Below are 15,363 nucleotides of genomic sequence, written 5' to 3' on the forward strand. Positions count from 1 at the left end.
TTTTGTTTTTGACACCCTTATCACGTTACGTGCCCTATCGTGAAAAAGACATCCTTTTTACGTGTTTTGGGGTCGCGCATGGTATCCACTCGTCAAGCTGCACCGACATACCCCCTTTGCCTTGCTTACCCCCTTCTACTGGCCGCGCATAATAATTCGGGGAAACCCTCCGACACTAGCATGCACTCAATCGGTGATGAAGTCATCAGTGGCCTGGCAGCGCGTGCAACATCCATCGTTAACGCTAGGATCGGTCGTAAGGATCGGCCCATCTAATTTTGTTTTTAGTGGTAGACGCATGTTCTTAACGATATATTTACAGGTGTGTATTCATACTTTTTTGAGCATCATTGATTGAAATTACAGGATTTTCTGCATGGAAATTAACAAATTCAAGTTGCTTCCGTACTAACGAGTCGCATACGACCGCGCTGTACACGTATAAAACTGATGTTTCGTTGGCTGTACACGTAAATGCGAATCTCAGTGATGTCGCAGATGTCTTATGTTTCACTGTTTTGAAATCGGAGATTTTGTTTGTTAGAAGAATCTTTCTTATTATTTTTGTTGAAATTATTGCTATTATGAAATTGCATACCAGATCTATATCAAGTTAAAACCATAACATGTGTATGAACACCTGATGAAGATTTTCTTGTTTAAAATGTTGAACTTGAAAATATAATAGGTTTAATTGAAAATATTTCAACTGAATAAACACTAGTAGGATGGGGATCGGGTGTCCAGACACTTTATATTTTTGAAGCTGTTTTGTCTTTGGATTACCCTAAAAATATGAATTCAATAGTTGTAATCATCTTCTATTTGTTCTTTATAATATTTCCTACATTTTGTACTACAAATTGATGAAACTTTTTTCAAATGACTTTCTAAAATTGCTCGTCCGAGCACTTAACCTGTCCGGACACACAACAACTGGGTATACTAATTGTCAATTTACAACTGATTATTTTTTACTAGCCGGTAAAAATGGAAAAAGTAGACAGCTGGTAGCCGTCTGTTTTGAGGAGGTTTTAAACATTTTTTCTTTCACCTCACAAGAGTACACAGATGGCTCGCGCTTGTGCAGCCGCCAATTAGGGGTTAACAATGCAAAAATCCCCTAGAAGGGGCTCATCCATTTTTGTCTTTATTTCATAAACATATCTAAAAAAACTGGACTATAATAGAGATTATTCTGTTTAGGCCTAAAATGCACCAAAACAGGCAAAAATAAACTTAAAAGAGAAAAAAAAATTGCTTTGGCTGTCGTGCAACACCCACTTACCTGGAATATTACATAAACATATGGTCATTGAGTCCCTGTACAGATTGATTTAGAATTTCGTAATTGGTGAGTGGAGCCAACAGAGTTCAGCGGAACAACTATTTTAACAGAGACCGAATCTTTTGGTCTATATCAAAAAGAGAAATATTGCGAGTTATTACAAAAATGATAAAACTGTTTTTACAAAACAATTAAAAAAGTTCAAAAGCTGGGAGATGCACAGAACAAAGTGAAATTGGATTGAATGCCACAAACATACATTACATTTAAATTAACATTTTTAATTTTCTGTCAAAAAATTGGATTGAATGCCACAAACATACATTACATTTAAATTAACATGTTTAATTTTCTGTCAAAAAATTTTCTGTCGAAATTTGTTGGAGAACCTCTTGGTAATTAATACAATCTTAATTGGTTTTGTTATTGTTTTAATCATTTGAAGGAAAGCTCTGCAGATGAGAGAAAAAACATTGATGGAAAAAAACAAAGGGATAGAGAATGCAAGAAACAGTGGATCAAGATTTATACACCATTTTGGAATCGTCCACGTCAGCCTCGTATGAAGAATTGAAAGCTAGTTACAGGAGACTCGTTCTAAAGGTAAACAAAAATTCAAAGCTCTCAAATGAATGCAGGGAAAGTGATGATGAAAAAGGTGGTTGTGGTGGTGATCATGATGATGATGATGATGATGGTGATGATGGTTGTGATGATATTGATCATGGTGGTGGAGGTGGTGATGGTGATGATCATGGTGATGATTATGATAATGATGATGATAATGATGGTGGTGGTAGTGAGGATGAAATTTTGTCATTGATGATGACCGTGATGATGATAATAGTGATGATTATCATGATTATGATGGTTATGGTGATAGTGAAAGAAGAGAAGGAAGAAGATTAATTATTTTAATCAAATACTTGTTCCTCCTGGTTTTCTATGGTTATGTTAAATTTAAGTTGATTCCTTTTCTTGTGCAACCTACCTGTTTTATATTTTGTAACCCTATTATATGTAATGATCTTTTTTCACTCAATCGGGTGTGGGAGGGAAGGCCTGTGGGCCATGGCCATTAAGTTGACCTATTCCCTACCCAGGCTACCTGGTTGGGTGAGAAAAGGTCTAAACACTATTTGCATTTTTGTAATATTTCTCAATCTTGCATTGTACATGTTTTCTTTTGAATTAAGTGCCAAATAAAATAATAATAATAATAATAAAGAAGGTGAAGGTGATAATATTGATGATGATGAAGATGATGATGGTATTGATGGTGATAAAGTGTCTATTCTATGCAAATTATATTGATGAAGATGATGTTAACAACAGTTGACGATTGTGAATGATGATGAGTTTCCTTTTGTAGTTAATTATGAAATTCATGATTAGAATTTGAAATCTAAATATTATTTCATTAAAACATCTTTTCTGTTGGTGTCTCTGAATCAGTATCATCCAGATAAAGTGAGTGAAGATGAGAGGGAAGGCTGTCATTTAGAGTTCCAGAGATTAGATAAAGCTTGGAAGATCCTCAGTGACTCAAATCTTAGACACCAGTATGACACCAGACAAAGAGGTAAACACCAAACACCATTTCACTACTAAAGCCTGGCTCACACCTTGGCTTTTTAAAGGTCAAGTCCACCCTAGAAAAATGCTGTCTTGAATAAATAGAGAAAAATCAAACCAGCATAGTGCTGAAAATTTCATCAAAATCGGATGTAAATAAGAAAGCTATGACATTTTAAGGTTTCACTTATTTTTCACAAAACAGTGATATGCACAACGAGGTGAGTAAGTCAATTATGTCCATCACTCACTATTTCTTTTGTTTCTTTATTGTTTGAATTACAATATTTCATTTTGTATAGATTTCACAATAAGGACTAACTTGACCGAACCATATAGTATTAAACAGTGCTAATTCCACATGTTCAGGGATGAATTAATCGTTGTATCACTTGACAATGAGGAGAAAATTAGAATATTTCATATAAAATGAAATACAAAAGAAATAGTGAGTGGATGACAACATAGTCTCCTCATTTGCGTACCAGCCAGGATGTAGGGGAAGGCGGGGTAAGTTGAGCATAGGGGCAAGTTGAGCCACCAGCCCCAGGCCAATAATGAATGAGTCAGACATTGTGGTGGTGTCATATGTATTGATGACCAATAGCATAACCCCTAACCCCACCACATTGTTTCCAACTCTGAAACAAAAAGTTTTTTAGAGGGAAAAGTATGAATTTCAGCCAAAAAAGTAAAAAAGAGTGTGAAATAGATAAAGTGCTTTATTCACACACACGTCTTTAAATATAATAAATACATGATAATAACATTATTAGTCCAGGTATGGATCTTCATTCTTGTCATAGTCTTTTATATGATGGATGCATAATAAATGTGTGGATACAAAATTATCGCACTAAGTTCGGACTGGGGTAAGTTGAGCCAAACAGCATGGGGCAAGTTGAGCCATGGTAATTCCTATGGTAATGTATCTTAAAAACAAACAAACCATAAAAATCGATTGAAATGCAGACTGAAAGGAGCAAATTTACATGACTGCTCTTTTCCTTTTAAAGGAAGTTAGTATTTATAGAGAATTAGCAAGTGAAAAGACTTTAAACAAAAAAATTACATGCTGGTTCTCCCCTCATACATTTTGGACATAGTTTTTGTGGCTCACCTTACCCCAGAAGGTGGCTCAAACTTACCCCATATATGGGGCAAGTTGAGCCATTTGACATCGTTTTTTTTCAAAGGTCACAATGACTTTCAGTGTGGGGATAGAAAGTTATATATAGGTGGAAAATATTTCAGAAGAATTAAATTTCAAGGCAAGGTACTTATTTCAACAAGACTATTAATCATATCAATTCTAGCATGCAAAAAGCAAAAACTGTCACAACTTACCCCGCCTTCCCCTACATATAAACCTGTTTCGTAAAATTAAGCAAAATTTTAAAATGAATTAAGCCTTGAAGGTGATAGACATGAGTGTTGTAGTGCTTTGATGCTCAACCTTGAAGATAACCTAAGGCATTTATAGTTTGTATTCATTATCAGTATCTAAAACTTGTTGTGGATGATACATGATTTTTTTTTCTTTACAATGTCAATGGAGCTTCAAATTTGTTACTTACATTGACCTTCTTTATCTGTCAAAATTTGTGATTAAAGAAAGCCCACCTAACTGAATATTCATGAAGACCTGCCAAGAACTGTTTCACCAGAATAAATGCAAATATTGACAATTCAACAACTTTATTATTTTTCATCCCATTTTGATGAAATTTTCAGTATTTTGCTCTGTGAATTTTAGTATACATGTATTTTTAGATATGAATATTTTCAGCCTGGAGCATCTTTTCATGTACCATTAATGTTTCAGACCATTGTAATTGTATGTTGTGAATAGATTTAAATGGACCTTGTGTGATTGATGAACCTGTATATTTTCTCTGTTGTACTTTTTACAGCCACCCAGTTGACTAATACTTTGGTTAATGATGAGATCAATCTAGATGACATGTCTTGGAACGAAGGTGGGTATTATACTGTATTAATTAAAGATCAATGCTAAGTGTGCTAATGATTTTCAATTCAATTTTATTCAACCATAAAAATATGTATGTACAAATCATACAGAGTACATAATTATGTAATAAATGGTACAAAATATGGCTAGGACCTTAAAAAGCAAACTGCTTGTAGAGAATGGCCCCCAAAATAATAGCATTGACAAAATTTACAATTAGAAAGAAAAAACTAACAAAACGCAAAGCTTATCAGCAGATATAAATGCAAATATATAAACATGCACACACCCAAACCCTGGTAATTTTAAAGATTTTCCATTACACAGGCCCTACACATTTTTTTAAAACAGGATATAGTTGAGCAATCTTTTAGGGAAGTTGGGAGTTGATTCCATTTTTTTTATACCGACTAAAGCTAGTGAATTTAAAGAAGAAGAAAATGTCCCTTTCGGAACATGGAAATTATCTTTTTGTTGAGTAGCGTATTTCAAAATGAGTTCATACACAATCCAATCAAATGACCACCCAAGTTTCTGTATGTTTTTATGAAAAAATATGTGCCAAAGAATTATGCAAGAAATTGTGTAATTGCTGAGAAATTAGCAAAATAAGCATGATACCGGTATCCCATTAATTTTAGGGGTCTTTTTTTCCAAAATATACAAATGCAATATTTTAGTGAGAAAATATCAGATTTGGGGAGAGAATTTGCTCAAATTTTATGGCTTAAAAAAGCACTTTAACATGTGTTTTGACATGTTTGACCACATGGGCCACATGAATGAATCATCCCTGCATTATGTTCTTTTTACAGTGCAGCATTAAAGGTAATATTATGAGGGCAATGTAACAATTTGTTATAGGCCTAATGATCTTCAAAAAAAAAATGATTACAGGTGTATATTGAATGGCTTTTCGTCATGGGAATCAGAAATATTCCACCTGTTAGAGCCAATAATACACTCCTCTTACGACTCATGCAGTATTCTCTTAACTCATGGAATAATTCAATCTAATATCCCATTTTGAGCCATATAATATGAATATTTCTTTCAATATCTAACTTGTGACCTTCTCTGTAACCTTTGACCTTTCCCATCAGATGACCTGACCTACAGCCACCAATGCCGATGTGGAGGGGAGTATATCCTGAGTGAGGATGATGCATCGGAGGGATCAAGGCTTGTCAACTGTTCTAATTGCTCTCTGTGTATCGAGGTAGTGGTAGAAGAAGAACTCGATGAGTCGGTGCAGAAGGATGTGACAAAGAGATGATATTCCAAACTTCGGAGACTCCAGAATAATAATATTAATCCACTTTATATAGCACTTTAATATATCAGGAAGAAGCCTCTAAGCGCTTTACAGATATATTTTTATCCCGGTCATCGGATTCCGACGTGCCGACATACAGTGTCTGCACTTTCTCCACTCCCTAGGGGAGCATTCCAACAAGAGTTCCGAGACTTGATTGCTAGGCATACTACATAGGCTTTTGCATCCTACGGTTAACCCATTGAACACCTGGGTGGAGAGTGGCAAAGTGTGGATTGACGCCTTACCAAAGGACGCCGGGCCATTGCAGAGATGCCAAGTTCAAAGACCAGCTATGCGTGAGATTTTCTGTGAATCTGAGTGAGATCACAGACATTGTGTACAATGTATATGGGGATAGGCTGTGATAGTTGGGTGAGACAGAGATTTGAGGGGATGAACAAGAGTCCAAAATGCTTGAGTCTCACGCATAATGCGTGAGACTTGGTAGCTCTGCCATTATGGGATTCGAACACGTGATTCTGATTCCGAGGAGAGAGTCAGAATCGCTGCACCACGACACTTATCTTCTCTGCTCCAATTAGGACTTGCACAGAACCTCTCCGATTGCAGCTCCATTGCTTGCCTGTGAGACAGAGGATAGCCTTCAGAATTTTGCTGCTAGTCTACAAGTCACTCAGTCACAGAGGTCCGGACTACATTGATAACATTCTTATTCAACGTTATCAAGTCCGTAATACTCATTCATCATCATCAGCCTGGCTTGTTCAGTACCTTTCCAAGAGCCGTGCAGGTGAAATGTCCTCCTCTATGGTCAGCACAAGACTATGGAATCACCTACATGCTGCAGGGACCAGTTCAGGATAGCCATCTGTTAGAGGAAACCAAAACCCAAGGAGAGAAGCAATCTTATTGGAAAGAGTAAAACATGAGGAATAATTTCAAACAAGTTTCCATCAAAATAGGTTGTGGAATAAGCAAGGTATGGACGTTTAAAAGTTCTTGTTGTACTTATGGGTGTCCTCAAATTGGCAAACATGCTTCAAAATGGCTGATTTTGTTGACAACCTTCCATTTGTTTTGTACACAAATTTTTAGATTTTCCCCTTTAATTTTACATATTTCACATCATTTCCTTCTGACCTTGACATATGTGGTGTGACTTATATTTTCCTACGACATATTTTATGCCCAGAAGGAGGCAAGATGCAATTTGAAAGATAATGGGGAAAATCTGAAAAATGTTTACAAAACAAATGGAGAGTTGCCCACAAAATCAGCCATTTTGAAGCATGTTTGCCAATTTGAGGATCCCATAGAAAGTGCAACAAGACTTTTTAAACGTCCATAACTTGCTTACTTCACAACCAATTTTGATGAAACTTGTTTGAAATTGTTCCTCTCATTCTACTCTTTCCAATAAGCTTGTTTTTCTTCTTGGGTTATGGTTTCCTTCAACTCCTTTCCATCTTGATATGAGGACAATGAATCTCATGGACAAAGCCTTTAGATGATTCTGAGGGTCCATGATATACTTTGTACACATGACTTTGGCCAAGGCCGGGGTCAAGACTAGCAAAACTTGGCGTTGAGGCAGGCCTTGTCTACATCTCTGGTAATCATATTGCATAAATAGCAAGTTTAGATCGTCTTCATTCATATGATGCAACTTTTAATATGTAACCTTCATTATGAAAAATAACAGTTGAATAAATGACCAACATATCCACAATGCCATCTCTCTTGATCAATTTAAGACCTTGCTGAAAATCTATCCTTCAATGTTCAAGTATCTCCACTCTGTATATCGCTTGTGGGTTGTTCTATTATGGAGATGCACATCTTTGTTTCATTCTGTTTTCTTTTTTCTTTTGAATTTAATTAAAATTATAATTTGATTATAATATAATTACTGTTACAAGACATTGACCATATAAACCCTATGTTTAAATCAACTTTATTATTCGTGCTGTCTTGTAGACTTATTTATATTTGTCATCTCATTTGTCAACTTCATTTTTTTTGTAAGCATTATTTTGCATTTGTAATGCACAAGTGAAAGGCAAATTTCCCGTCAGGGGATAAGTTATCAATTCAATCAATTCAATTTGAGATTTGGCAATTTATTCATTTATTGAATACAGAAGTCCAGGTAAATGTTAGTTGAAAATTGAACCCTCGGAAACATCTGTATGAAACGCCTTACAAATATTTAAAATCATATTTATAATCTAGGCATGTATTGCCATTACATTGCATCCATTTGACAAATTGTAAATGTATCTTTTTTATATAGTCAAAATGACTGTAAAGTCACATAGATTGAAAAGGGAGACCCTCAGGTATTAGTTATTTAATCTCTTTCCTTTCCCTGCATCCATGTGGCTCTACATATATACTACTTCTTGTGTATGTTCCTTATATATTTAATTATGTCTAATAAATGAATAGTAATAATGACAATGATCTCCCATGGACTTGGGTCATTCTTAGAATCATGTGCATTTGCACATACAGTTTTTGCAAAGCTTTTTCATCTTTGTTCATTTATTACAAGGGAAGTTCGCCCTGATTATGATAAGTTGGTTTTAATATTTAAGCAGAAAAAATAGAGAAAAATATTGGTGAATGCTCAATGAAAAAGTGTCAGATAGAAAAAAAGTCAAAGTTTTTATTTTTATTTCATATATGCTATCTTTTTGTTAAATTAACTGTATTTATTCCTTTCCCTTTTAATTTTGTTTTTCAAGCATTTCAAGAGCTCTTTCAGCACAGAAGATTTGCACAGTTTTTGCATGATACAAATCAGTGCGTTATATGACGTGTGATATTAGCTCCCCAAAAAAAGAATTGATTTCATATATTCATGTGTTGTGGATACATCATCACTTCAAATTGTCTTTTATAAGCAAAATAGTTGTATTCTTCATAATCAATTTTAAAAAGGGGTTTTATGGGATTGATATTACATGATACATGTGTACAGGGAAGCTGCTCGCATATATGAATTCACAAATTTAGAACTTTAATATTTTGAATAATCTTTTCCTTAAAGGAGAATGAAACCACTGGAGCAAGATGGCTTGTGTGAAAACAAAAAATCAAAGAAACAGATCAACGAAAGTTTGAGAAAAATCAGACAAATAATGAGAAAGTTATGAGCATTTGAATATTGCGATCACTAATGCTATAGAGATAGCAAATTGGCAATGCGACAAAGATGTGTGATGTCACTTGTGAACAACTCTCCCTATTACTTTAGTATATATTTCACTAGAATTGCCTCTTTTATCACATCTATCCATAAATCATGTGTTCTGTCTACATGAGGGCATGTAATGCATATTTTTTAAGAATACATCATGGATAAAGAGTTTGTATCATAAGAAAAAGCAAAAAGAGACATTTTGAGGGTATTTTATAGTCCACCAAAGGGAAAGTTGTTCATCAGTGACATCACACATCCTTGTCGCATTGCCAATGGGAGGATCTCCATAGCATTAGTGATTGCAATATTCAAATGCTCATAACTTTCTCATTATTTGTCCGATTTTTCTCAAACTTTCTTTATTCTTATTCTTTGATTTTTCTGTTTTTACACAAGCCTATTTGTTCCAAAGGTTTCATTCCCCTTTAATGGATTTTTATGAAACCTAACTTTTCTGCTTTTATGAAGACCAAGCTAGGGCAGTGCTGCAATGGACAGATATGATTCTTGTTAATTTGTAAATATGGTATGTTTTGGAATCATTTATATAACCTTCCTCTCTCGCTGTCACAATTCTGTTATTCTCCCCTCCCCCCCTCTCATTTTGTCCCCTCCCGTGTGTGTGTTTGAGTTTAACAGACGTGTAGCAATCTGATTTATTTATTTAGGACCAACATTTAATGTCAATATTGAAAAAAGGGATGGGGGGTGATTCATAGAGTCAAGTGTGACTTTGATGGATGCACAGAATTGCACTTTCATGATCTGAGCAATGCATTATATACCGCATATAACTGGGAATTTAAATGCGACTCCAAGTAGCACTGAGCTGTTCAAGTTAAGAGTGAGTTTAAGAACGTCTAGTGATCTTCCCTTGTGGTAAATGATGTTCACCATTCAATGTTCATTGATGATTATTTAGCGCATCAAAAATGGTTCACCAGTTTTTAGTCGCTCTTAACTTGTGAACAGCTTTATGAAACGCCCACCAGCGCTCAAATCTCAAACCTATGCATCAATTTGTAACTTCCTTAATTGTAGCTTGTACCTACTTCCCATCTCTCTCTTTTGCTATTTCTATCACCCTCTCCTGCCATCCTATCTCTCTCCTTTCTCTTTCCCACCTTTGCCTCATCTGTCTCTCCTTCCTCACCCATTTCTAACCCACACAATCCTACTCAAATTCTCTGAAAACCCATGGTGTATCAGGCTCCATGACATTTGCTCCAGCGACAATTACCTCAATGGAAAATCTGCATGTTAAGCTAAACATAAAACCTTCCCTCCAACACTAAAGATAAATTCCAGTTCTGGTAACGATCTCAAAATGACTTTTTACAGAATCTAATATAATGACCACCCAAGTGTCTGTTTGTATGAATAAAAAATATGTGCCAAAGGATTCTGGGAGAAATTGTATAATTGCTGAGAAATAAGCAAAATAAGCGCGGATTCGGTCACTTCCGTCGGGTCTTTATTCCAGCAATAATAATACACTGTCCCACGTGTGCCTATCTGTGTTGGTGATCTTCAGTGTGAACGTTTTTCAGCGTAGATTTTAAGATTTCACAAAGTTCAGTTTATGTAACTGTACCAGATCTAGATCCTCGATGATATTCTGACAATTAAGCCTGGTTTTACAGACTTTCTCATGAAATCAGCGTTTACTGCAACTACTGGAATTTCTCTTTAAACCGTAATCCCATATCAGTTTACATTATTCTGAACCAAAAACTTGATAACAATCGTACGTGTAACTATTAAGATAGTAAGAACGGAGCAAATGTGTCATCGGTGCAATATACCCACCCAGTCTGTCTGGCATACAAAATAGTCTGCAGGCACAGACCCTGATTGAAACTTTGATCAACAAGTGTGTCTCCACGCAAAGACTAGCACATGAGCGAGAGGGCCTTCAGTACACAAGGCATGGGTAGGATGCAATTCAGACCCTTTACTCGAGTAAAGGGTTTGAACAGCCAACTACACGTACATACAAAATACTAATCAAATCAGTCAACAGAAAGAATTCTGTAATAAATACTCAAACTCCTCTTTGAGTTTTATTGAATAAAATTCACATTTTCATGATATCAAAACAACAAACAAAAACATAGAACTTTACATATGTACACCAAATACACAGCTGTACACTTTACACAATGACTTCAAAAACGGACAATAAAAAACGGTGAAGTCACTCACTTCGTCTCCTTCATACACGTTATTAAAACAATATGACAATACGTAAGTGATAAGTACAACAGGAATAGTTTATATACATAGACACGTTCATGTTCCTAGTAAAATAAAATTCATATTTTGTTGCATATAATTTGTTATACATGTATTTACACTAGATGAAGATTTATAAAATGCACATCGCTCCAAGTCAGAGTTATCTTTAGTATGTGCAAAATAAACTATCATTCTTTCTAAACACACATTTATCATAACTATGTGCAAATATTCTAAGCACATAATTTTCAATACAATTTATTACTCTATGATATATACATAGAAATGTTTCCTCCACTGGCTTTTGCATGAAAAACTATCAGAAAATTGCATTTGTTAATTTTTCATGTAGAAGCCAGGGGTAGTTAGTCGTATAATAGATATTTCTAATAATTATTTCTTGATGTTGCATCTGTGCATTTCATAAACGTATCTTTTCATCGTGAATATTTCAAGCAGATTTACAGGTAGAAGTGAAAAACAGAAACAAATGGCACTTTGTTACTCATGAGCACAGACCCGATTAAAAAAAACAAAGAAATGATGAGTGCTCCTTCAGAAAGCAGTTGATCGTAAAGTTCAGGCTAGAGTTCTAGCATGAAAGGGGAAGTTCGCCCTGTTTGATAAGTTTATTTTAATAAAAACAGAAAAATTAGAGAATATTTGTGACAGTGAAGGTCGGATGAACATCCCTCAAAGAATACGAGTTATGAAATTGACTGTTTTTTTTTTTGTTGATGAATCATATGAGAGCAGCTTGCCTATCATATAATATACATTTCAAGAATTCCACGGGGTTTTTTTGCGCATAGAAGTGGGTACATGCATTGATGTGTCTGATGCTATAGACACCCCACAAATAAAATCACTTTCATTCTTTTAATTTTTTTTTAAGGAGCTGCTCCCCTATGACATCACAAAAATACAAAATTACAAAGAAGCAAGTCTCCTCACACCGCTCTTTATCAAAGAGATGCATCAACGAATGGAAAAAGCTCCCCTCAAATGTAGTCGAGAGCCCATCTTTAAACAGCTTCAAATCCAATTTCTTGGAACATTGGAACTCCATAAAAGAGAAATTTGACCCTCATGAAAGTTTTGCCTGTCCATGTTCGATTTTTGTACAGCACCGTTAAAAGTGTTTGGAATTCTTCATGAGAAGTCACCGAGAGGCAAATAAGTTGTTAACTTTATATGCCTACATCCAAGGTATAAAATCCAAGTTCAAACAGTCATAACTCTGTTTTTCTTTGGATTTTAATCTAACCTCCAACATTTTCTATAATTTTTCTGCTATTATTAAAACTAACTTATCATCAGGGATAGTGTAGCTTCCCCTTTAAGCTTTGTTTCAGAGAGACCCTCTCTGCAGGGATGCCAACCTTGTATTAGAGAAAATGGCAGAATTTCTAGGGATAATAGAAATTAGAATTATAAAAAAAACAATAAAAGAATGGGTATTATCTACTTTCCTGTAATAATAGATTTGGACAAATAAACGGTTTAAAGTGATTGGCTAACATTGATTTGACTTTTTAAAAATCTGAGCTAGAAGGTCACACTTGTCACTTGTGTCTGTGATATGTTACAGAAATGAAGCCCAGAAAAAATCCTGTCCCAAACTCAATATTTAGTGCTTCAAAAAGTGAAATATAAAGTGACTGGTAACACCATCTTACTTCATCCCGTACACTTGTGTGTTCTATTTAAGTGTCTTTAAGACGCCTAATTACAAAATTGGGGTTTGCCTTGTATTTTTAGCTTTTCATTCTCAATAATGGTTGTTTTCAGGGTATATTAGTTCTAATACATGTACTTGTACACGTTTCATTTTGGCTTGGGAATTTTTTAAATCGACTGCTCACAAAGTTAAATAATACCTTTAAGAAAAAAAAATCTCTGAATCCAGTGGAATTCAACAAAAATGATGAAATACAATCACAACACCTAGCACCTTCCAATCCATCAATGGGCAAAATGAACATCAGTACTTTGAGAAGTGACAAAATTATATAAAGAGTGAGTTTTTACGTAACGAACCCATTTACATTGTTATTCTCTTTTAGGACTGTATTCCGCAGTCTGGTTTAACTTTGGCCATTGTCCAACTCTATGCTAAAATTATGGAAAGCCAAAAATGTCAAAATTCTCTGTTCATTCATTCACTGTGTTTTGTCATCATGCTATAATGGGGATGAAAACTAATTCAAATATTCCTGAAAGGTTATGAATGAACTGGGCAAGGACAATCATGAATGAATTGGGCAGCAAAGGTACTGATGAATTAAACATCTACTGTTAGATATTAGTGTCACTTGGCTTTCCATAGTTAAACCATAACTTGGAGACCAGGGACCCGTAACGCAAATCTTAGCATTTGATCGTATATCACTTTTCTACGATTGATTGCATTGACTACAATGTACAATCAATCATGAAAATGAAGCATACGATTAATCGCTAACCTTTGTATTACGAGACCCAGAATTTAAAGTTAACCCAAGTTCAGAACATGGACCATACCATTTTGGTGACAAAATGTGCATGTACACATAGAATGACAAATTGCAGTACATGTATGTGCACAATCAAATCGTTAAAAGTCATGGAATATATCAAAAACATGTACATGTAGAACTGCAAAATTTTGGTTAATAATTGCAATAACATCAGTGCTCAAGTGCTGTTTCTGAAATTTTACACTGAAAATAAAAAAACAAGTACATGAGGGTGGCGCGACATGAGCTCCTGCGACATTAGCTACGGTCTTATTAAAGATAAATACTGAACAGTTGTGGTAACGATCTCAAAATTACTTCAAACAGAATACAATAAAATGACCACCCAAGTGTTTGTATTAAATATGAAAAATGGCTGTTGAAAAATAAAATGCATAAAAACAGAAAAAAATAAATAGAAAAATTAACTTGAGTCTGACATCATAATCTCATAAAGAGCAATGTCAAATCAGGTTTACAACAAATTTTGCAAAAGATTTGTATGAAAAAAAATCCTTATTTGAAGGAAATATCAAAAATAAAAATACATGCACCAATTTGCATAATCTCAATAAAATACAAAACATAATTTTTTCAGCAATAAAAAAAAAAAAACATAGCTGCACCCTTAAAACGTGTCTTAATATCTCTTTAAAAATTGTCTAGATTGAAGATTTCAAGACCGGGCATACCACTAAATGCTGTTTGAAAGCTAACATGTACACATCCTCATTTAAAAATTCTTAAGTGTTTATCCTAATGTAAAATGGGGAAGGTCATTCAATGAATATTGTTCAAGAGCTACATGTACATACTGGCTTATTCTACATAAGTAATGGTTGGAATATCAACACGCAGATGTCTAGGCACCCTGTCAAAACCCTTCCTTCTCTATATGGAGATCCTGCTATAAGATTACATGCTTCTTTTTCATAGCAGCTTTCCTGCTATTCCAATTTGTTTTGAATAGAGTACCAAAGTGTGACGTCACATTGTCATGACATCAAACCGGCTGATTCTAAACAGAGCCGCAGCTAACGATCGTCTATACACATTTGTATTTGCGAAAATGGTGATTTTTTGTCCCTGGTTGCTACCAACTGCAGTTTTTATAGGTTTCCCAAAGATGAAAGTGAAAAGCTAAAATGGATTAAGACAGCAAGATTGGTATCAATTTTATCAATGCCATTATGATTTAGTGATAAAAACGATGTAAATCGATTTACTTTTTGCTGCAATGAATTTGGCTCGTCTGAAAAATAAGTTGCGATGAAATTCCAATAACAGCCATTCATTCCTATGAGAAAC

General features: G+C 34.8%; 1 protein-coding gene across 1 annotated transcript; it reads left to right on the forward strand.

The window, feature by feature from the left end:
• Positions 1 to 224: 224 nt before the first annotated feature.
• LOC121419485 (dnaJ homolog subfamily C member 24-like) lies at positions 225 to 6,492 on the forward strand. The gene is made up of 5 exons (XM_041613938.1): positions 225 to 322; positions 1,734 to 1,891; positions 2,744 to 2,870; positions 4,777 to 4,842; positions 5,939 to 6,492. Exons 2-5 carry the CDS (start codon positions 1,790 to 1,792, stop codon positions 6,109 to 6,111), a joined length of 468 nt encoding a protein of 155 aa, XP_041469872.1. The 5' UTR covers positions 225 to 322; positions 1,734 to 1,789; the 3' UTR covers positions 6,112 to 6,492.
• Positions 6,493 to 15,363: the final 8,871 nt, after the last annotated feature.

This window comes from Lytechinus variegatus, chromosome 8 (assembly GCF_018143015.1).
Source record: "Lytechinus variegatus isolate NC3 chromosome 8, Lvar_3.0, whole genome shotgun sequence".
NCBI lineage: Eukaryota > Metazoa > Echinodermata > Echinoidea > Temnopleuroida > Toxopneustidae > Lytechinus > Lytechinus variegatus.